General features: G+C 43.0%; 2 protein-coding genes and 1 long non-coding RNA gene across 7 annotated transcripts in view; 2 read left to right on the forward strand and 1 right to left on the reverse strand.

Moving 5' to 3' along the window:
• Positions 1–3,104, reverse strand: part of DPP8 (dipeptidyl peptidase 8) — an 81,030-nt gene extending 77,926 nt beyond the window's left edge. For 3 of the 5 annotated variants that reach the window (XM_038580739.1, XM_038580740.1, XM_038580737.1), the window contains exons 1-2: positions 2,633–2,786; positions 1,081–1,217 (exon numbers count right to left, since the gene is read on the reverse strand). In XM_038580739.1, the coding sequence (XP_038436667.1) occupies positions 1,081–1,117 (37 nt within the window). In that variant the 5' untranslated portion in view covers positions 1,118–1,217; positions 2,633–2,786. Of the gene's footprint in view, positions 1–1,080; positions 1,218–2,632; positions 2,788–2,929 lie in introns of those variants that run through there. The other 2 variants (XM_038580738.1, XM_038580741.1) reach the window with 2 other exon arrangements.
• Positions 3,105–3,693: 589 nt separating this feature from the next.
• Positions 3,694–11,652, forward strand: LOC119866836. The gene is made up of 3 exons (XR_005381373.1): positions 3,694–4,996; positions 6,219–6,333; positions 10,756–11,652. It is a non-coding gene; the product is annotated as an uncharacterized LOC119866836 (long non-coding RNA).
• A 2,327-nt stretch (positions 11,653–13,979) lies between these two features.
• Positions 13,980–23,176, forward strand: part of HACD3 (3-hydroxyacyl-CoA dehydratase 3) — a 40,385-nt gene continuing 31,188 nt past the window's right edge. Inside the window, exon 1 of the mRNA XM_038580748.1 lies at positions 13,980–14,236. Coding sequence (XP_038436676.1) covers positions 14,150–14,236 — 87 coding nt within the window. The 5' untranslated portion in view covers positions 13,980–14,149. The remainder of the gene's footprint in view (positions 14,237–23,176) is intronic.

The following is a 23,176-nucleotide window of genomic DNA, read 5'->3' on the forward strand; positions in this document are numbered from 1 at the left end:
CTCTGCCTGTGTCTCTGCCTGGCCCTCCCTCCCTCCCTCTCTCCCTCTCTCTGTCTTTCATGAATGAATTAAAAAAAAAAAGAAAGAAAATTCATCCAAGAATTATATCAAGTATCCAACCTGTAACATTTACCTCCAGGGATCAAAATCCTAACAGCTCAGCAGAGAAAAAGTCATTTAGTTCAACTGCTATTTAGCACACTGATAGTAAGCGGCAGTATATGACAGTAAGATTGTCCATCTAAAAGCTAGAGGGAGGGGGATCCCTGGGTGGCTCAGTGGTTTGGCGCCTGCCTTTGGCCCAGAGCGCAATCCTGGAGTCCCGGGATCGAGTCCCGTGTCGGGCTCCCGGCATGGAGCCTGCTTCTCCCTCCTCCTGTGTCTCTGCCTCTCTCTCTCTCTCTCATAAATAAATAAATAAATCTAAATAAAATAAAATAAAATAAAAGCTAGAGGGAGGCCTAATTTCTATCAAATGTCAGTGGATCTAGTTTGATTTCTAACAGAGTGAGGGACAAATGAGAGAAAAAGCCACACAAACTGTGCTCATTTTTCTCAGCTCTCCATCTGTTAAATCTGGAACTTCATGTCCAAACCACTGTTCACAAGAATAAGGCTAGGGAATAGAACTGGGAAGCTCAGCAGGCCGACTTCCCAAGGCTTACTGCCAGCTTCTTGAGTCACCATTAACTTGACATCTCTCCTATGTCAAAGTTGCATTAGCTCACACTCATTAATAGCAAATTACCTGCTATTGCTGAATTGGGTCTCTGGACTATTTCTGTCTCTCTCTGTACACACACACACACAGATTTTTACTGTTCAAATGACATTCTACTACTCTGTTTATAGTAAACGAATACCCCACATTTTCTAGGATAGATATACTATATAATGTTAATTTATACAAATGTGTAACAAAATTATTTAAGTTGTAGATTTCTTTAACACCTTATATTGAAATATTCTCAAAATTCTAATTTCAAAAATTAGAAGAGAGAATCAGCATACATTGTCAACACTGCATATACTTTACTCCCCCACCTACCTCTTCACTTAAGGCCCTTCCTTCGTGCCTACCTGATTGTATTTTCATCTGCTCAGACCTCTTCCACATTCAAAGAGATCTTTTTCAAGTGACTCAACTTCAAGCATAGATCCCTCTGCTCATCTTGCTCTCTTCTCACAGGAGTCTTTCCTTTTCTCACCATCCAACCCTGCTCACCGGGATAATGAAATAAGTTATAAGGCTGTTGATCATTATTGAAATGGATCATATGTGGCCAAAAAGATTAACTCTAAAATCTCAAATAGTATTTAACGCTGATATAGAAATATTTTTCTTGGTGTACTGTAATGCCTGAATTACTTAATATCTGCATTTTAGTATAAAATTATAGCCTTTAAAAAATTTCAGGAACATATAGCCTAATTTACTCAAAAGGATATCCTAATAAGGTAAACCCTGACATCTAGATATACATTAAAAGGAAAATTATGGAAGAACTTTAAAAAGCATAAAAGCCACACAAACGTGAGGTTGCTCAGCGGCTATTGCAAATCCTCAAAAATGACAGATGATTAGTAGTAACACTTATTCCATGAGCCTGCTTTTACATTAATACACTTGTACTATTTTCAATAATACATACTGAACTGGTTGAAGACAGTACACTCGGTAGAACAACCAGTAAGAATTATAGAACAGGCCATTTTTGTGGAAAGGGAACTAAGTTGCATTTAGCAGTTTTTTTTTCATAGACCAAGAATGTGCCATCCATTTTAAGTGCATTCCACTTTTGCGCCTTTCCAGCTAGATTCTGAAAATAATTAGGTAACTTTTCCATAAAAAAGGAAGCATTAAGTTGGCTGAAATTCTGGCTTAGTAAAAGAGAAAAGGGGATCTGTGATTACACTTGTGACTTTGTTACCAGCTTTAATTCTGGGCTCTCATCGCCCAGGTAGATGATGGAGAGAGATGTGGTGGCCAAATGGAGGGAAAACAGTGAAGTTATGTTAGCATAAGAGCAATGGACTACGATGTCAGGACACCTTCCCATGCACCAAGCCCCTCACTCAGAGAAGAGCATCTTGGGTTAGAGAATAGCATCAGGACTCCTGAATTTGGACCTACTCAAATGTCATTCCTATTTTTAATCCAAGAGTCAAACAGTCGCCCAGTTGAGCACCCCCATGCCTCACTGATGCCTGACTGTTGCACTCCTCCGGGTCCACAGCCCGCTGGGAGGTTCATTAAAACAGACTGGGCAAAGAACTCGAAAGCTATGAAGGGGGGAAGAAGAGGAGGAGGACAGGTGCAGCAGAGAATGCTGAGGATAGATAATGGGGGGGGAGGGGCGATGCCAAGTCTTAGAAAGTGTGTGGAGGGAGAGGTGGGGGCAGGGGACTGTAGCTATCCTGCCCCTCGGGGTGGAGGGTGAAACAGGATGAGAAGGGGCCATCGAGCAAGGAGGGAATCGATCTAGAGTGAGGCAGGAGGAAGGACAAAAAACACCGGCTGCGAAGCCAGGAAAATCTCAGTCCGGTTCCGATCCGCCACAGTCCAACTTTAGGCGGATCCTTTCGCCTCGGTGCGGGCTTCCGCTTCCTCCTCCGTAAGCCCGGGCAATACCTGGCTCCCCACCCCAGCGAGGCTCAATTAAGATAACGGACGTGGAAGCCCAGGGGCCAGCACCCGGCGCTGGCGGGGCGCCCTGGTGGACGTTGGTGGACTCGGAATCCCAGAGCCTCGGCTTCCTCTTCCGGCACGCCGGGCCCCGCCACCAGCTGTGACCCGCGCGGGGCGGCGCGCAGAGCCGGCTACCCCGGAGAGCGCGCCGGGCGGTTCCCCGGTGAGGCGGAGCGGGCCCGCCGGGCCGGGGCCCAGGCCTCGCGGGCGAAGGGGAAGGAGAGGGAGCGGATACTGCACCTTCCCCCCCGGCCCCGCCCGGAGCGTCCCGACGCGTGCTACGGAGCGGGCCTGCGCCGCTTCATGCCGCGCCGCCTCCACTCCCGGCCCGGCTGCGGCGGCTTCCTCGGCGACGGAGCCGGCGGTAACCCAGGCGGCGAACACGGCACTTAAAGGCGGCGGCGGCGGCGGCGGCAACGGCGGCGGCGGCTGCGCCTCGGCACTTCCGGTTCCTCGGGACCCGCCCTCCGACCAACGAAGGCCCGGCGAGGCCAAGAAGGGCGCCGCTCCCTGCTGGGTGGGGTGCTTCGCCACAGTGCCACCTGGTGGCTGGAGGAACGAAGTGGGCTCGGGCATCGGACGGCTGCCGGCGGGGGGCGGGGGGGACCGGGGGAACGGGGACAGAGATGAACCCCAGAAACAGTCATCGACTTGCTTGAAGTCGCAGGGACGCACTGTGGCGCGTCTCTACTTACCCTTTTATTTTTCCCATTCAACAAATCTATATTGAGCGCCTGCTATGTGCCAAGCTGCGTTGTAGACGCTGAGATCAGAGCAGGGAACAAACCCACCCTTCATGGAAGTGACAGAGGGGAGAGGGACCGAGGCCATGGGGGGTCTTCTCAGCGGCTCACTGTCGTGGTGAAAAGAAATCTGCACTAAGAGTCAGAAAGCGTGGCTCTCCTACTCATTAGGGATCTTTAGCGGGTCACTCAATCTCTTTGAGCCGTGCTTTTTTTTTTTTTTTTTTTTTTTTTTTTTTTTTTTTTTTAGAGCCATGCTTTCTTTACCTGTAGAAGAGATATAACACATCAGTGATAATTGAGGAAAACCCTATGTGTCACAACACATAAAAATGAGAGTGGGAGCTAGGGCACAGAAGTGAGTGACTTGCTATACTTGCAACCAGAAGCAGGTCCCTTGACCCGCAGTTTTTGTCCTATTTTACACCATGCATTGGCTGGAAAAAAAAGAAAAAGGAAAAGAGGAAAAAGGGAGCCTGGGGATGATTGGGAAAGTGGCAGGTGTAGATCAAAACAGTGGGAAAACTGGGCGTCTCGGGTCTTTCCTATTATTACAAGGAACAATGTGTCAGAGGTGTGTGTCATTAGGATTTATTATAATAGCACTAATAAAAGGCCCATTTGGGTGCCATGTTCCATACCTCATTATGTAGTTACTCACTTTGAAGCCCTTTTCCACCCCATTGATCTCCCTTAAAAGAAAGGTACAGTCACTTTCACTGGGACTTCTCTGTGAATTTTCTGCAAATGACCTGAAAGTGGGTTTTAAGGTTTTGAATGCATATGCGCATACTAACAAAATATGATGTACTATCTTGCAGTTCATTTCATTCAACCAGGTGTTTGTTAAATTGCTGCCATGTGCCTATCACTGTTCTAAGCACTGAGGCTACAATACTGAATAAAGTAGATAAGGTCCCTTTGAGCAGTTTACATCCTAATAAGAGGGAAAAGACCTCCCAAAAAGCAAGCAAACAAAAAATATATAATTTTATGGATTAAAAAAAAACTCTGGAGAGGTTAAGTCATTTGGCTAATTATGGATTGATTTAGATCAGATTTCTTGGTTTTCTTTTTTTTTTTTTTTTTTTTTTTTTTAGATTTCTTGGTTTTCAATCACATTTTCTCTAGGTGGGCTTAAAAAGCCTCAAACCAGAGAAAGCTGTAGGGTAGTATCTCTATCATGTACTCTGGCAACCTCACATGTCAACCTCATGGGCCTTGAACCAAAGGTTATCTGAATCTTAGCAGAATGCTTTGTGATCCTTCCAGAAGGGCAGAGGATGGGAAGCTTATGAGGATCTTAAGGCAATCTCTCCTGACAGTTTCTCATCTCCCAGGTTCTGTTGAGGTGTGGGTTTTCTGCCCTACTCTGTCGGAATAGAGCTGCAAAATAATATAAGAACCGCTTAGCTACAGTCTAGAATTGGCTCTTCAGTGGCTGGGTATCCCACAACTCACATTGCAGTTGTTTGCCCCTTCTGTTTCAGTATTCTCTGTTTCTCTGTGGGACAAGGACTACTGGCAGCTGGCACCCTAATGCATTCTTCCTTTTGTTGTATAGGTAAGTAATAAACTGTCCAAATCTAAAGTGGCTCGTTGTATCTTTACTGGCTGACTCAGTCAGTCCTGGGTCTTGCCAAGCCTGTGTGTGTGCTTGACAAAGCCTAGTCAGCTTTTTGGGGCCTTGCACTAGGAATTCATCAGTAAAAGGCAACTTGTCTAGCACATAAGGCTAAATAAATAGCAGGAAATGTTGACACAGATCTGTACCTTTATGACAAAATAGTCATGTTCTGGCATAATGGATGGCAGGCAGTAAGTGTGAGTAAAAGCTAAGGTAGCAAGGCCAAGTGAGAACCATTCTTAGGGAAATCTGGGCTGCATCCTGAAGCTGTGCCTGTTTGAGGCAATCAGGTTCTTGTCTAGATCTGGGCTTACATTTTATTTTATTTTTTTAAAATATTTTATTTATTCATGAGAGACACAGAGAAAGAGAGAGAGGCAGAGACACAGGCAGAGGGAGAAGCAGGCTCCATGCAGGGAGCCTGACGTGGGACTCGATCCCGGGACTCCAGGATCACGCCCTGGGCTGAAGGCAGACGCTCAACCGCTGAGCCACCCAGGCATCCCTGGGCTTACATTTTAGAGACCCTGACAGTTTTCTACACTGGCCTCATCAGAGACCAACCTTGACAGCCCTTCTGTGTCTAACACTCCATGATCTTTAAGCAGTGGTACTTCCCCTCTGGTACTCACGGGTAAGAGCATGCACTCTGGAATCATCCAGATATGGGTTCGCATCCTGGCTCACATCCTCTCCTTACTAACAATGATATTGGGCTTTCCTAAGCTTGGTTTCTCTCATCCGTAAAATGAGTTCAGTAACATCACTGAAATGAATGAATGAAATATATAATGTGTTTAAAGTGCTTAGCAATGCCTGGCGCACATTAAGCATTCCATTTATTAATTCTATTTATGAATGATGGTGATGATGGAGATAACAGAAACCTTTCCTCTGAGGAGGAAGGAAAGGAAATAAGAGGCAGCAAAGGTAAACATGAGCCCTGGATGTGTCCCAGGGATCTGCTATTGAGGCTGGAGCCATATCCCCAGGAAAGACCATCCTGGCTCTGTCCCTCATGTCCCTCATCTATCTGATCTTTACACACGCACACACACACACACTACATCTATACCTACACCTAAAATCAAAGAATCACATAATCAACACATTGAGAGTGATTTTGGAGATGATTAAGCCTGATTCTTTTATTTCACAGAAAGAACAACAGAAGCCAAAGAAGGAGTGTGACTTGCCCAAAGTCACACAGCTGCTTATTGGCAACTCTCACATGAACTCCCACAATCAGTCAACCACATGTACTAATCTAGAAGGTAGGTTTAGAGCAAGACCCAAATCACAGGAAGAGAAAAATCTGGGAACTCTGGCTTCCGAGGGGCATGCTCAAAGTCCTGCTGGATAGCACTACCTGTATCACCTCCAAACAACAAGCATCATTCTTCCAATTTGAACACAACATTCTGAAATCATTATAGAAAGATCCACTCATCATTCCACTACCCTACCATAATTTTTTTGTTTTGTATACATATTTTGCATATGTAGAAGAAGCAATATTTTCAAGCCACATACAGATTTGTACTACATTTAATTTCCTAAGTTTTTCCATAATTCAACCCAACCTGTATTTACATGGCCCATTTCACTTAACAGTAGAAAGTGTAATCTTGATTAATTCCAGGCAAAGTCAATCATTCAATTCCATATCTGTCCTGGTGAAGGAGATGATGGCCAGTCCCTGTTCTATACCAGGATCTCTTAAAAACCTCCTTCATCCCAGCTGTACTGGTTTGGATAGTGTCCTTCCCAGATCCATGTCCATCCAGAACCTCATAATGTGACCTTATTTGGAAATTGGGGTTTTTTTTTTTTTGAAATTGGGTCTTTGAAGATGTTATTAGTAAAGGTAAGATCATGTTAGAGTAGAGTGGGTCCCCAATCCATTGACTGGTGTCCTTATAAGAAGGCCATATGAGAAAAAAAAAGAGAAAGAGAGAAAAAAAAGAAGGCCATATGAGGAAATAAGAACAGGTATATGCACAGAGAAGAGCATGTGACAATAGAGGTGAAGACTGGCATGATCTTGCATAAGCAAAAGAGCATCAAGGATTGCCAGAACCACCAGAAGAGATTCTTATCTAGAAACTTCAGGGGAGCATGGTCCTGCCAGCATCTTGATTTTTGACTTCTAGCCTTCAGAACTGTAAGAAAATAGATTTCTGTTGTTTTAAGCCTCCCCACCCCCAATTTGTGCTATTTCGTTACGGCTGCAGTAGGGAACAAACATACCCCCTAATCCTCGGGTATGACCTTCTCCCTATTCATGAGGTACCTAACAGATCATGAGATCTGTTGTCTCTTAGTCTCTAGTTGGCAGTTCACACTGTTCTGTTCCTCTCTGCCCAGTTATTGGCCCTTCTCACAAATTCTCCCTCAGCTTTACCCACATCGAGAAAGCCTTGGGCCCTCTTACCAATCTTCAACCTTTATCCCCACTAGATGACTGCTTCTCTAGGGCCTTGCACTAATGCCTGGGCATGAGCACAGGTCTTTTCTTTCCCTAGATCCCTAAACCTTCATGAGTGTCGAGGGGAGATCCACTATTCCCTTAAGAGGAAGTGAAGGCAAGATTCAGGCTCCTTCTCAAGGACACTCCCTTGGTTCCCCTGCTCCTTTTAAAAAAACCCACCTGGGAGGCTCAGTTAGTTAGGCGGCTTGCTCTTGATTTGGGCTCAGGTCATGGTCTCAGGGTCCTGGGATCAAGCCCCATGTTGGGTTCTGCACTCAGTGGGGAGTTGGCTTGAGGGTTCTCTATTCCTCTTTCTCTACCCTTTCCTCTGCCGGCTCTCTCCCTCAAACAAACAAACAAACAAACAAACAAACAAATAAATCTTTCAGGGTGCGTGGGTAGCTAGGTTGGTTAATTATCCTACTTTTGATTTTGGCTCAAGTCATTATCTCAGCTCTTTATCTGGTTCCACTCTGGGCCTGAAGCCTGCTTGAGATTCTCTCTCTCTCTCTCTCTCCCTTTGCCTCACTCCTACTTATATGCTCTCATGAGCTTGCTCTCAAACAAACAAATAAAATCTTTATTAAATCAAGCAATCAATCAGTCAATCTTTATAAAAATCCTCCTGGGGTTTTACTGAACTCCAAAGTCAGGTTTATCATTTGTGTAAATTCCATTGAGCAGAGTCCCTTACTTCTCTTTTGACTTTATTTTTTTAAGTCTACATATTATTCCAAATATTTTATTGTATTTTGTTTATTTTTAATTTTAATTCAAATTAGTTAACATATAGTGTAGGATTGGTTTCAGGAGTAGAATTTAGTGACTCATCATTTACATATAACAACCTGTGCTCATCACAGGTGCCCCCCTTATTACCCATCACCCATTTAGTCCATCCCCCCCTCCATATATTTTCTGTTTTACATGTGCATCCAGGTTTAAAGAGAAGAATTTGGGGCACCTGGGTGGCTCAGTTGGTTAAGCGTCTGCCTTCAGCCCAGGTCATGATCCCAGGATCCTGGAATCAAGTCCCACATTGGGCTCTCTGCTCAGTGGGGAGCCTGCTTCTCCCTCTATCTGTCTCTCTCTCTCATAAATAAATAAATAAATAAATAAATAAATAAATAAATAAATAAATAAATAAATAAATAAATAAATAAATAAAATCTTTAAAAAAGAGAGAGAAAAATTTGATGTCTCTGTTCTCTGTTCCCATCATTAAAACTGCAGAAGAGCAAGGCTTGTCACACCCTAGCCCCCTAAATTGGGAAGGATCAAGGATTGTAAAGAAGGAAAACAAAAGCACAAAATACCTCCCTGTATTGTAGCATTGTGTAAAGTTGTAATTGGAATTTTTAAAAGTTTTTAAATTTTTATTTAAGTCATCTCTACACCCACCATGGGGCTTTAACTCACAACCAAGAGATCAAGAATTGCATGTTCTCTGACTGAGCCAGCCAGGAACTCCCATAACTGGAATTTTTGTATTTTTTCATAAACATTCTCTTTTTTTGATATTTTTTATTTATTCACGAGAGACACACACGCAGAGAGAGAGAGGCAGAGACACAGGCAGAGGAAGAAGCAGGCTCCATGGAGAGAGCCAGACATGGGACTCGATCCTGGGTCTCCAGGATTACGCCCTGGGCTGAATGCGGCACTAAACCACTGAGCCACCCGGGCTGCCCTCATAAACATTTTCAATATTGCTAGTTTCTAATTCACCATTTTGAATTGCTGTATTGTTTTTCCCTTTAGTAGTTATACTACCATTCATTTGGTCATTCTCCTTGTGTAATTTCTAATGTTATACCATGTAACTCTTGGACGTCTTTATATATACATCCTCCTTTCTTGAAGTTATTTTTATTTTTTTAAATTTATTTATTTATTTATTTAGAGTGAGTGAGTGAGTGAGCAGAGAATGGGGCAGAGGGAAGGAGAGAGAGAGAGAATCGCAAGCAGACTCTATGCTGACCATGGAGCCTAACTGAGCACTTGATCTGACAACCTTGAGCTTATGACCTGAGCCGAAACCAAGAGTTGGACGCTTAACTGGCTTAGCCACCCAGATGCCACTCTTAACACTGTTTTTAAAATAAAATGCCCAAAAGAGAATTACTAGGCCAATCAGTTGAACATCCCATTTTTCTTGTTACATATTGCACAACTGCTTTCTAAAATGATCCACAAATTTATATGGCTCTTAGCTACGTTAAGTATGGGTGTGCCAATTTCACTAAAACCTTTCTATCACTGGGCATTATTGTCCACAAGTATATTTTAAGCATCCACTCTCTGAAACACATTGCACTAGATGCTATAGGATACCAAAAGGCAGCAATCTGTGTTCTAGAGAGATTTACAATCTAGTTAAGGAAATAGATTATAAGCATATAATGCACACCTAATAGAAGCTGATTACAGGATATGGTGGGCTTGAGTTTTTTTTCCACTTCCCTCATATTTTGTACCTTGGGGAGCATAGCACAAACCAAGCTCCAATAATAAAAAAAGGGCATTTTTCTATTGATTTTCTTTTCCATATTTAAATATTTGAGTAGGTAATATTACCACATGACTCCAAAATTTTGACATATGGAAAGGCATACAGTAAAAAAAAAATTCTACTATATGGGTCCTCTACTATTACCCAGTTTCCTTCTCCACAAGAAACTGGTGTTAATTGTTACTTGGATATACTTTCCAGTAATATTTTATGATATATAAACAAATGCATATAGATAGATGATTATTCCTTCTACTATTCCACTGTGTTTTACACAAAGGGTAGCATACCAACTCTCTGCACCTGGCAACCATGCAGGCAGTTCAGAGGGTCAGGAATTATCAGGTAGATCAAACTGAATAGAGTGCAAAGGCCACTTCCCATACCCAAGAAAGGTTGAGCCTGAGATGGGGTCATTTTGCATATTTTTCTAAACTATAGATTGACAGAGACAGAGGGGAAGTTTTTTTCTGTCAATGACTGGTTGCAGCGCCCACCCTCCTGGGATAGCTAGGAGGTTACAGGGATATGAGCTGGGTTCAGACAACGTCCCAGTAGGCGCTGGGGCTGACCCAGTGAGTTTCCTCTCTACTCTCAGCTTTGTGCTGTCTAGATAGACAAACAGGATTTTGGTTAAGGATATTCAGCTGGGTGATTCAGGGTAAGGCACAAAACGGCCAAACTCTACAGCTCATCTTCTAAAACTTCTTCCAGGAATGGAAGATTCTTAAAAAGGTCAACAAGGAGAATGTGCATGATTGCCTATCAAAGGCTGGAAAAAAGCTTTAAGCACTGAGCGTGTGCTTCATCCATAACAAGTATTCAGCAAATGCCTCCTGTGGCCTGAGAAGAGAGAGATGGCCCTGGCTTTTCGGGATGGGAAGGCTGCATCCAGAAGGCAGGACACACAGACAGTGCTTCATTTGCATTTTTATTTGACTAGTATTATCATAAAAACCTTAGCTTTACTTACTTTAGCTTGGCAATGTTACCTGGCTCTGCCTTTTTATGCTCTCTCCCATCTTTTAGTTTTATAGTTTACCCGGATGCTACTCATTTCCTTATTTCAATTTTTTTCTTACTGGATTTCTCCTGGAGAGAGGGGTCCATAAAAACTGGCCTTTTTGCAGGAAAATTTAGAAATAGCTAATAAGATCATCAGAAAGGACCGACTCTAACTCATTTGATGGATATGGAAACTCAGGCCAAGAGAAGCTTCCAGTAAGTTAACCGTGGTTAGTTGAACCAGGCTGAATAGGCCCTCTTCCTTTGGATCTTTCTTATGGAGGATCTGAGGCAAAATTCAATCTTCTCGCTTAACAATAGCTTTTACCTTGTATGGAGGTCAGCTGATAAGCCTCAGGTTTTAAGTATGCTGATCTGAAATGATTTTTACCATTTATTACAAACCCACCACCAGAATGGCTAAAATTAAACAGAAAATACCAGGGAAATAAAGCAACTAGAACTTTGAAACATTGCTTGCAGGTTTGTAAATTGATCAGAACTGTTTATCTCCTGTGTCAACCATACTAAAAACAAAAATAAAAAACAATTCTGCTTATCTACTAAAGTATAACATATACCTACCCTATGACCTATCATTTCTACTCCTACGTGTTTATCCAAGAGAATTATGTACATTTATATATCAAAAGATAGGTACATAAATGTTCATTGCATTCCATTATTTTAATAGCTAAAAACTGGAAACAATGCAAATGTCCTTCATCAAGAGAATAGATAAATAATTTATGGTGTATTTATACAACGAAATACAACACTGCAGAGACAAAAACCATTCCATTTATATGAAATTCAAGAACAGACAAAATCTACTTTATGGTAATAGAAGTCAGAATAGAAATTTTGGAGGGAGGGAGGGAAAGCAAAGGTATACTGATATGAGAGAACCCTTGGGATTCTGGAAATGTTCCAGATTTCTCTAGATGGTAATTAATTACACAGGTATAAATGTAAGTAAAAATTCAGCTTAAACATTTAAAATTCGCTCATTTCCTGTATACCTCAATTATTAAAGTGCCTTATATTGGATCTGCATTGTATTAAAGGCAATGCAATAAAAACACTTCTAGCATTTCAAAAATATTCTATTTTTAAAATTCAAGGCTATCAAGTTTACTGTTTTCGTTATCCCATAACCAGCAGATTGCATCACCTCTAACTGGTTTGCCTATTATCAATTCCTCCTCACTGAAAGGTGGTCCTGCCAAGCACATATTTGATTTGGCTAATTGCCAGTTTAACAAACTTCCCCGGGCTCTATGTGTCTGTGGGATACAGGACAAACACCTCACTGAAGCAAACAAAGACTTTCCTAATTCACTCTTTATCTGCCTTTCTAGATTCAGGGTGACTTCTGTTCTCCATGCCCTTAACCCCCAGCACACAGAACCTTCCATATCTCTTCACCTTTGGACTCCTGCTCCCAGGGCTTCCACTATTCTACCTCTGCTTCTTCCTCTATCAAATCCCTCCTCACATTTCATTGTCCAGGTCTCAAGGATTTCCTCTCATATGTCCACCCATAGTTTCCAAAACCCTCAGTTCCCACTTTCCTGCCTTTGTAAGCTCAGTGCATTCACCATATACAAGCTCCCATATTTTATACTCTCCACCCCCTGAATTAAATGTTTCCGGAGAGCACACAACATTTCTCTTCATCTCTGGATCCCTGTGCTCAGCACTTTTGCTAAACAAAAGGGGGCTGACGGAACTGAATTATAAGTTTCACTTCTGTCCCAGACTTCTGGTTTTCACAGTAATGCTGCTTCCTATTAAATTCTTCACCGTAGCAGACCCAAAAATGAAAGTGGATACAGACGAGGATAGCTTAAAGGAGACATTAATTAGTGTTGTATCTACTTTGGGTTTCCTATTTTAAGAGAGACAAGTCTCCTGCTCTGTCCAATAGGATAGTGGCTAGTATGTCACTGTTTAAATGAATTAGAAGTAAATAAAACAGAAAATTCAATTGCTCGCTCTCACTAGCCACATTTCGAGGACTCAAAAGCCTTGTGTGGCTAGTGGCTACCATACCGAGCAGTGCAGAATGGAACATTTCCATCACGCATAAAGTTCTATGGGCTCGGGGGATCCCTGGGTGGCTCAGCGGTTTAGCGCCTGCCTTCAGCCCAGGGCGTGATCCTGGAGTCCTGGGATCCAGTCCCGCATCAGGCTCCCTGCATGGAGCCTGCTTCTCCCTCTGCCTGTGTCTCTGCCTCTCTGAGTCTGTGTCTCTGATGAATAAATAAATAGAATAAAAAAAAAAAAGTTCTGTGGGTTCATGCTAAAAATCTCTCTAGCCTTTAGGCTTATGAGATCTCCCCTCTTTAGAACACCCTTCCATCCTCTTTCCACAGCGCTTCCCCTATAACCATCATCGTCCTTATTATGTTTGCAATTGCAGGGTTCCAGGGCAGCAGGGACTGTCTCTTGCTGCTGTCGCTCCAGGGTTTAGCTTTGAAGCCCAGCGCAATTAGTAGACACTCAATAAACATTGAATTAGTAGGTGATAGAATGGGAGGGACCTTCCAGATACACCAGTCCCACGCTGATCAGTCCTTCATGCCTCCATCATTTTTCTAATGAATTTATTAATTAGAGACACAGAGAGGGGCAGAGACGTAACAGGGAGAAGCAGGGGAGCCCCAAGATCACGCCCTGGGCCAAAGGCAGGCGCTTAACCGCTGAGCCACCCAGGCATCCCTCGTTTTTCCTTTTTAAGCCTGTCTTAAAGCATCGCGCCGGGGAGGAGGGCAAAGCGCCCCGCATGCACCTGCTGATTCCCGACCTCCCCGGCGGCCTCCTCAAGCTGCGGCGTCACGGGCGCAGGCCCCGCCCCCTCCCGCCTCTGCGCGGCCCGGCCCCGCCCCCTCCCGCGGGAGCCCGCGCCGCCCCCGCCCCCGCCCCCAATCTTCACTGCGCAAGCGCGGCCCCGGAGCGTGGGGTGTCTCGAGGTTGCCGGCTGCCGGCGCTCAAGAGCGCGGGGGTTTGTGGCCTGCGTTCGGCCGGCTCCAGTCGCTCACTCCCCGAGGCAGGCAGCGAGGCGCCGCGACCGTCTCCCCGCGCCCCGGGCAGTGTGGCCATGGAGAATCAGGTGCTGACGCCGCACGTCTACTGGGCTCAGCGACACCGCGAGCTGTATCTGCGCGTGGAGCTGAGTGACGTGCAGGTAAAGGCCGGTGCGGACGGCGGGACGAACGCGGGCCCGCATCCTGGGACCCGCCGATCTCCCCCATCCCCTTTGTCCCGGAGCGCGCGGGAGAGCCTGCAGTGCGCCAGCGGGTTCGGCGCCCCCGTGCGCTTTGGGCGTCCAGGCCCAGGCACAGGCTGGCCCTCGTCGAGGAACACCCGCACACCTGGGGCCTGGGGCGCGACCCCCTGAGGGCTGCAGGTGCCTTCGGAGGCTGCGTGAGCCCTTCGCGGCCCTCGGAGACTGCCCCGGGCCTTCTCTTTGTTCGCAGTCTGCGGCCTGATGGAACCCGCTCTCGGCCCCGGAGGCCTGGCCGTCGAGGTTCGGGTGTGCCGAGGCCCTTCGGGTCGTGGGAAGAGCTCTTTGGGCCCGGGGTGCAGAACGACAGCGGCTTGCAGGGTGGTGGCTGGACGTCCCGCGCTGGCCAGCGAGGTCCCGCCGGGCCGGTCCGACGTTCGCAAGGCCCGCCTCTGCCCCCCGCCCCCACCCGGAGGGGCCACACCCACCTTCCAACCGTTCAGTGATGGAAATCATTCTTATTAATTTTAATTTTAATTTTAAAATCCACAAGACCCAGAGAAAGTGGATTCCTTCCACCCCTCCCCCCCCGTTTTGAAGGGTTGGGAGCTCAGGCTTGCGGAGTTGCATAGAGAACTTAAAAATTAAGTTACATCGAGCATTTATGTTTGATTTCCTTAGCCCCCTGTGTGAACAAGCCGATGCCTCCTAAATGGTTGGAGATACCAGGACCTGTGTACGCCCTGCCTCTGTCCAAACCATTCAGGATTCCAGGTTTTGAGAAACTGGAGTTTTTATCTCGAATGTTCTTTCTCCAGTCATCCTGACTCCCTACTTCTCCAGGACACCTATGGCGATTTGTAACCTCTTTCACTCCATGTAACTTTCTCTGCCCCCTGAGTCAGTTGTTTATGTTTCTATCTGTCCCCCTGTCTGGCATATTTCTTGCAAAGTGTAGGTGCTCTTTGAAGTGTGGATTTGATTTTGTTGAATTGAATCTCTGTTTCTGAAATTTAAACCTGTTTTCCCGCTGAAGGATAAAGACAGTCCTGGCCATAATGCCTTTAAATAGGATGTGGCATTGCATGGTGTGTCATTTAATGTGTTAAACCAAACTGGATTATATTTTTGCGTCAGAAGATGAGTAAATGTTCTGTACTGTCTCCCTCTACTCTGCTCCAGGGTGTTGCAGTAAAGAAGGAAACAAACAATCATTATTGATGGGGATCAAAGTCTCCATCTGGAGAGGGTTTTCAGTAAGTGAGGAACATGTGTTATGACAGTCTCTTTTTAAAAAGTAATTTAGTCAAGCATTATGTAGACCAATTAAACTCAGGCCCTACCCTCTCTAGGTGTCATCATGTAATTAAGGATGTACTATTCTGGGATACTTTTCAAAGCCGCAAACACTAAAGGTGTTTTTAGGGGACTAGGATGGTGGTGGTGGTCAGAAGAAATAGAAATTAGTTGGACAAGTGAAAGAATGCATCATATTTATGTTTGCCTTGAGAGAGCTAAACCTCTTAGTTAAGAAAGATGAATATGTGTTAATCATATTTGGTATATTTAGAAATATGAAAGGCATACATTTGTAATGTATTATGGTTAAAGAAATGAAAAGGTGGAGGAAAAAAATGGAAGTTTCTTTTGGAGAGAGAAATCCTTTTATTTCTGGGAAAAAATACCTCCCCTCCCCCCCAAGCAATGTGTTAATACCACTCATAAAAGAAATCTACCATGTGTGAGGTACTAGAGATTTACAGAGATGAGTCAGACAGCCTTGGCTTTCGAAGAGCATACTATCTAGAAGAACCATACAGGCAAAAAGTTTTGTGTAGGCATATGTTTATGGTTGAATTGGAGTTAAATTTGAACCAGGTCTCTGGTGTTAAAGGAATTTGTTACCTCTCTTATGTTTAGTTAGAGATGGCTTCCAGGAATGAGATGAAGTTTTCTTGTCAATCTGAGATTAGAAGAACTTTCTAGAAAGAGAAGGGCATAGACTCTTAGGTTGTCTGACTTATACCATGTCAATGCACGACAGCCAAAGACTGCCAGGGAAACACCTCTGGTTAAAAAGTTGGGTTTATTACACATTTCAACAAGGGAGAGCATAGCTCATGGGGGACAATGCTGTCTCATTAAGGGAGTTAGAACTGATTATAGGATTTGGATGCTGTCAGAAAACAGAGGCAATTCTGTGGTTGGTTATCAGAATAAATCTTATCTGTAAGGAGGAGAGACTAGTAAAAGAATAAAAGTAATTGGTAGAGAAGTAGCAGTCTCATTTTGGCCAAGAGAGAAGTATTGCCTGCTATTTTGGGGGTGGCATAGTGGCCACATTTTTGTCTGTGCTTATGCAAAATTATGAAATGACCTATGTCTCATTTCATCAAGGTTTCAGAATAACCTTGTCCAAGGTTGGTATTCTGTGACATTATGTTCAATAGGAGAATAACATGGCCGAGTTGTGAGTGACAGGCCACCCCCTGAATGTGAAGCCTGCTCTTAAAAAAAAAAAAAAAAAAAAAAAAAAAAATCTCACTTAATTGCTCCATCTAGGGCTGTGGAACTGGTAATTCAGGCTCTGGATTGAGCAATTCACTTATTCAATGAAAACCGTTTGTGGAGCTCCTACTCCTATCTCATTAAGCTGGCTGCTGGGTTGTTGGACAGCTCTCTGTTGCTCCCTGTTTCTTGGCGTTTCCCACACCTTGTATGTGACTGACATTTACTGTCGAATTGCAGTTTGAGGGCATCAGCTTTGTTCCCTTCCCTTTCTGAGACACAGAGAACTGTCCAGTTTTCACATCTTTATTCTGTCCTTGGAGGTGCAGGGCTAGTGCCTACTGAGAAACCACTACTGATGTGAGGGAGGAATGGTGTACAGTAAAGACTTCCAGTGGCAGCATTGTCTGTGTTTGAGGTAAGCAATAGCAAAGATGCCAGCTGGAGTCCAGTGGGCTAGGGCAAGGTTATTTTCAAATAGAGTTTATTTTCAAGATAAGCATAATAGACAAGTTTGTGCCAACAACCATAGCTGTTAAAGCATTTGTTCGTTTATCAAGGTTTTGGTTTGTAGATTTTAGTTGTATATAGACAAAGTGCATACCTTTGTTTGGGAGCTGTTTGACAGATACTGTCCTTGTCCTTACTTGGTGGACAGTCTGATAGAAAGAGAGGTAACCAAAGACATAAGATTGGGTTCTTGTGCTTCTACCTCCCATCTGGTGGCTATGGATGATTCACGTAATCCTATGTGCCTCAGTGTCTTCATCTGAATAAATGTGAATACACCTAATTTACAGGATTGTTTTGAGGTCTGAATGGATAATGGATTTGAAAGTGCTTTGTAAATTCTAGTTTGCTATTCTTTTTTATTGTTTAAGATTTTATTTATTTATTCATGAGAGAGAGACACACACACACACACACACACACACACACACAGAGGCAGAGACACAGGCAGAGGGAGAAGCAGGCTCCATGCAGGGAGCCCGACATGGGACTCCATCCCGGGTCTCCAGGATCAGGCCTTGAGCTGAAGGCAGCACTAAACTCCTGAGCCACCCGGGCTGCCCATCTAGTTTGCTATTTAAGTGAAAGGGTTACTATTATAATATTAAACTTTAGGTGAGAGAGAGAAACACAAAGAGCAGTAGAAAAGGGTAGAGTCTATTAGCAGAGTTTTCCATATATCAAAACATATTGTATAGCAGAGGTGGCTTTGCATATTAATAGGAGAAAGGATCAACCATTCATGAGGTTGTTTGGGGATGGTTGGTAATCCAAATAGCAAAAAGATAAAATAAGATCTTCCCTCATGTCTTACACAAAAGTTAATTCCAGATGGTTAATGACCTGAATGCATAAGGCAAAACTAAAAGAAAATAGGGGAGACTATCTTTATGGTATTGCAACAGGGAAGAATGTATTAAACAAGACACTCAAAACATAAATCTTAAAGATTAACAAATGTAAGGCAAGTTGGAAGAGGATATCTACAGCTATCACTGACAGATGACTAGCATCTGAAATATATAAAGAACCACTTACAGATCAATAAGAAAAAGAGGTATTACCCATTAGAAAAAGGGGCAGAAAATATAAGCAATTCAGAGTAGAAGGAAATAAGAATGGCCAATAACCCTGAAAAGATACTTGATCTCAATTGTAATAAGGGATATGTAAATTAAAGGGATAGTATTTGTTAGAAAATGGTAATTTTTTTTACATTAGATTGGGACAAATGAAAAATCCAACATTACCAATTGTTGGTGAGATTGTTCAGCAATAGGACATTTTTATACAATTCTCCCCCCAACCCCACCAAAGACCACCAGAAACATCTTGTTTTTAAATTTAATTTTATTTATTTAAATTCAGCTAATTAACATATAGTGTATTATCACTTTCAGAGGTAGAGGTCAGTGATCCATCAGTTGTATATAACATCCAGTGCTCATTATATCACATGCCCTTCTTAATGCCTGTCACCCAGTTATCCCAATCCCCCTCTCACAACCCTCAGTTTGTTTCCTATGATTAAGTCTCTTATGGTTTGTCTCCTTCTCTCATTTCATCTTGTTTTATTTTCCCCTCCCTTGTCCCATGTGCCTTTATTTTGAGAAACACCTTGTTTTTTTTTTTTTTTTTTTTTTTTTTTTTTGAGAAACACCTTGTTTTAACAGTGGGTTTATTGCTTGTTTCAATGAGGGAGAACACATTTTGGGAACTGTGGGATGTCAATAAGAGAGTTTTAGAAATAAGTGGTTATAGGATTTGGGCTTTGGTTGGATGATTGGGAAAGGGCCTAAGGAAGTAGGGATTCATTTTAATGGGATGCTATTAGACTGTGGAGACAATTCTGTGATTGGATATTTTGTGGATGGCCCAGTGAATGACTTGTTCTTAGACAAAATTATGAGTTGACCTTATGTTGTGTCATTTTATCGTGGTCTGAGTAACCTGAGTTGGTTTGCTATTCTTTGAGATTGTTTATGTTCAATAGGAGAGCAAAATGGCTTTGCTGTGAGTTTTAGACCAGTTTGTAATAATTTTCAGATCTAGCTGTGAATGTTAGATCAGTTTCAGACATCAGGACTGCCTATTTTCTTGCTTAAAAACAGTTTTAAAAATCATAAATATCTTTCTATATTTAGTTCATTCTTCTGTACACATAAATTTAAGCAAAATAAATTGGTGAAATTTTTCCTAAACCATCTTCATATTTTAGAGTCTACTCTTCTGAATCGCTTTTCTACTCAGAGATGTCATGGTCTGTGTTTTCCCACATAGTATCATCCTCCATACCATTAAGAGGACTAGTAATGTAGCATTTTTGGAAGATTGCCTTACTGTTATCTCTGCCATTTTTTTTTTCAAGTCATCATGACCTATTTATAAGTTTTGATGATGGCACTTTCTTGATCTGACCAGACGATGTCAACAGAATACTTCCAGATGAGAACCAGGACTCATACTCCTTCCTCAGACAGCCTTCAAGTGTTTTATTGACTGAAAAATAGTTGCAACTGTCTAGTCACGCCATCTGAAATAATAGCCAAGTTCACACACGTCAGGCCCTGACAGCCGTGTTACGGCTGCCACTTTGCCAAAGCACTTGTAAGGCGCTGCTATCAATTGTATATGCTGATTTTAGAGATATTAAATGTAAAAAAATGTGCATTTTAGAATTGATGAAACGTAGCAAAATTTGGAATTGTCAGGTAATAAGTTGTAGAATTTAAATTCCTGAGACAGGATGAGCTTGCCCAGGTAGAGTATAGATCAGAGGTTACCAACTCAAATGCCCAAAATAGTGGTAGTGTAGTGTAGTACAGTGTAGTAGTGTAGTGTAGTGATGAGGAGCCCAAATGTGTTTGAGCCTTGATTTGAATCTCGGTTTTGCCACTTGCTGACTTTGTAATCTCGGGCCAGTCATATAACCTCTGTAAGCCTCAGTTTCCCATTTGTAAAATCGTTACAACAATAGTACTATTTTTTTAGTGCTTTGTGTCTTTGTGTGTGTGATCTAATTATGTGGAATGTTTTGAACGATACCTGGCATATCTGAGTGCCCAGTAAATGTTTGTGAAGTGAGCTGGGTGGGGAGTGTGGTTAATTAGGAGGATAGGGTTCATCTTAAGGGAGGAGCTATTGTCATGTAAGAATGCAGATCTGAGGTTGGCATCTGATTTTCCTAATTGGTGAAAGAGAAGCTGGGAAACCAGCTTTTTTTTTTTTTTTTTTTTTTTTAAGATTTTATTTATTTATTCATGAGAGACAGAGAGAGAGAGAGAGAGAGAGAGAGAAAGAGAAAGGCATCCTTATGATGCCTGAAGAGAGAGAGAGGCACAGACACAGGGAGAAGCAGGCTCCATACAGGGAGCCTGACATGGGATTCCATCTCGGGTCTCTGGGATCAGACCCTGGGCTGAAGGCGGCACTAAACTGCTGAGCCACTGGGGCTGCCCAGATTTTTTTTTTTAAATGAAAGAAACCTCACAGTTTTACACTGGATTTATTTAACAAATACATGTAAAGGCTTATTGTGTGTTTGGGAGTCTTCCAGACTCCAGGACTTGGGCATGAGCATGGGTGATGGAGGGCCCTCCTCTCAATGAAATTTATGTGCTAAAGCTGGTGGTGGTGGTGGTGGAAGAGTTATAATCAAAGTGAACAAATTCATTGAATAGTTCCAGATAACAACAAATGCTAAGGAGAAGGCAAAACAAGAAAAATATGAGAAGGGGTCATGAGAACTGCCACAGATTGGGTTGTCAGGGAAGGTCTTTTTGAGGAAGTGTCATTTGAGCAGAGACCTAAATGTGAAGAAACTGCAAAATTATGAGGACTGAATGTCGTGGGAAGAGGGAACAGCTCCTGCAGAATCACTAGGTGGAAAGTACTTGCTGGTGAAGTCAAATTAAAAATTAGTCCATAAATAAAACAAAAGCAATTCTCTGTGGCCATATAAAATATTTGGCCCTTTCAGATGCCAGTATATGGCAGAAAACTGATAGATGTTAAAATCTGGTGCCAGGGCGCCTGGGTGGCTCTGTCAGTTAAACATTGCCTTTGGCTCAGGTCATGATGTCAGGGTCCTGGGATCGAGTCCCGTTGGGCTCCCTGTTCAGTGGGGAGCCTACTTCTCCCTCTCCTGCTGCTTGTGTGCACATACTCTCCCTCCCTCTCCCAAGTAAATAAATAAAATCTTTAAAAAATAAGAACTGGTGGAGATAGGAAGCAGTCCAGGGTTGAATCCTAAGCTACTCAGCCATTTAGAAGTTGAGCAGAGGAGAAAGGACAACAAAGGATAGAAAAGGAATAACATGAGCCATAAAATCCAGATGGTGCCCTTAGTGTGTGTCCTGGAAGCCATTTCTGTGGGGTGTAGTCACCTGTGTCCTGTGCTGCTTAGGGGTTAGGTATGATGAGATTATATGTCTATTGGATTTGCCAGTATGGAGGTTATTGATCTTAATAATAACAGTTTCAGTGGAGTGGTAGTGATAGAGGCTAGATCAGAGTGGATTCAAGAGTAAAATTTTTTTTAAGGATTTTATTTATTTATTCATGAGAGACACAGAGAGAGGCAAAGACATAGGCAGAGGGAGAAGTAGGCTCCCCTCCGAGAGACCAATGAGGGACTCAATCCCAGGACCCTGGGATCATGACCTGAGCCAAAGGCTGATGCTCAACCACTGAGCCACCCAGGTGCCCCAGGAATTAAGACCTTGAAGAAATGGCTGATTATTCCAAGCCTGTACTAGAGAAAATATATACTCAAAGGCTACAAAGTCATGTCAGAATAACATAGGAGCTGGTCTGAAGGGATTTCCACTGGCCAAATTTGTGATCATTTGAACAGCAACAAGAATAAGAGTGGGTTTTGACCAAGGGAACTAAAAGCCAAGATCCATCAGTCCATAGTGATACTTTAAAGGAAAGGAAGATGGTGATGCTGAGGGAGGCTTAGTGGAAGGGGCAGGAAGTGGGTGCAGTTACAAAAGAGCAGTGCCAGGGATCTGGAAGCGTTCAGTATCTTGACTTTGATGGAGGGATGAACCTACACTTGTAATAAATCCTATAATACTTACACATTTGCACTCAAATGGATAGAAGTCAAACTGGGAAACTGTAAATAAGGTAAGTGGGCCATATCAATGTCCATATCCTGACTGTGATACTATATTACAGGTATGTAAGATATTGTCTTGGGGAAAAATGGGGCAAAGAGTGCTAGGGGTCTCTTGGTGTTCCTTCTTATCACTGCACATGGCTTTATAATTATCTCAATACAAATTGCAGTATAAAAAAATAAAGAGGGAAAAGAGAGAGAAAGGGAAAACCCTTACAGAAGAATGCCAGCTAAAAAATGAAGAAAGAATGATTGAATTAGGGCAGCCCCGGTGGTGCAGCGGTTTGGCGCGGCCTGCAGCCTGGGGTGCGATCCTGGAGACCTGGGATCGAGTCCCACATCGGGCTCCCTGCGTGGAGCCTGCTTCTCCCTCTGGCTGTGTCTCTGCCTCTCTCTCTCTCTGTGTCTATGAATAAATAAATAAAATCTTTAAAAAAAATCTTTAAAAAAATAAAATCTTAAAAAAAAAGAATGATTGAATTAGGAAATCATCGTTGTGTGGCCTCCAAATCAGGCAAGGATTACCAGTGGATGACAGTTCTATTGAAGGAAAGAGTGTAGAGAGTAGGAGGTTACACTGTTAGACACTTACTAATTACAAAAGAAAAAATACCTTTGAAGTAGAGGATTTTGGCGGTCCCCATCTCTTAATTAAATGATCAAGGTTAGTATCACCCATCTGATGGCACAGGCCTCTTCCTTATGATGCCTTAAGAAGTACTCTTATCAAAAAAAAAAAAAAAAAAAAAAGAAAGAAA

The sequence above is a fragment of the Canis lupus genome, chromosome 30 (genome assembly GCF_011100685.1).
Source record: "Canis lupus familiaris isolate Mischka breed German Shepherd chromosome 30, alternate assembly UU_Cfam_GSD_1.0, whole genome shotgun sequence".
In the NCBI taxonomy this organism is placed as follows: Eukaryota; Metazoa; Chordata; class Mammalia; order Carnivora; family Canidae; genus Canis; species Canis lupus.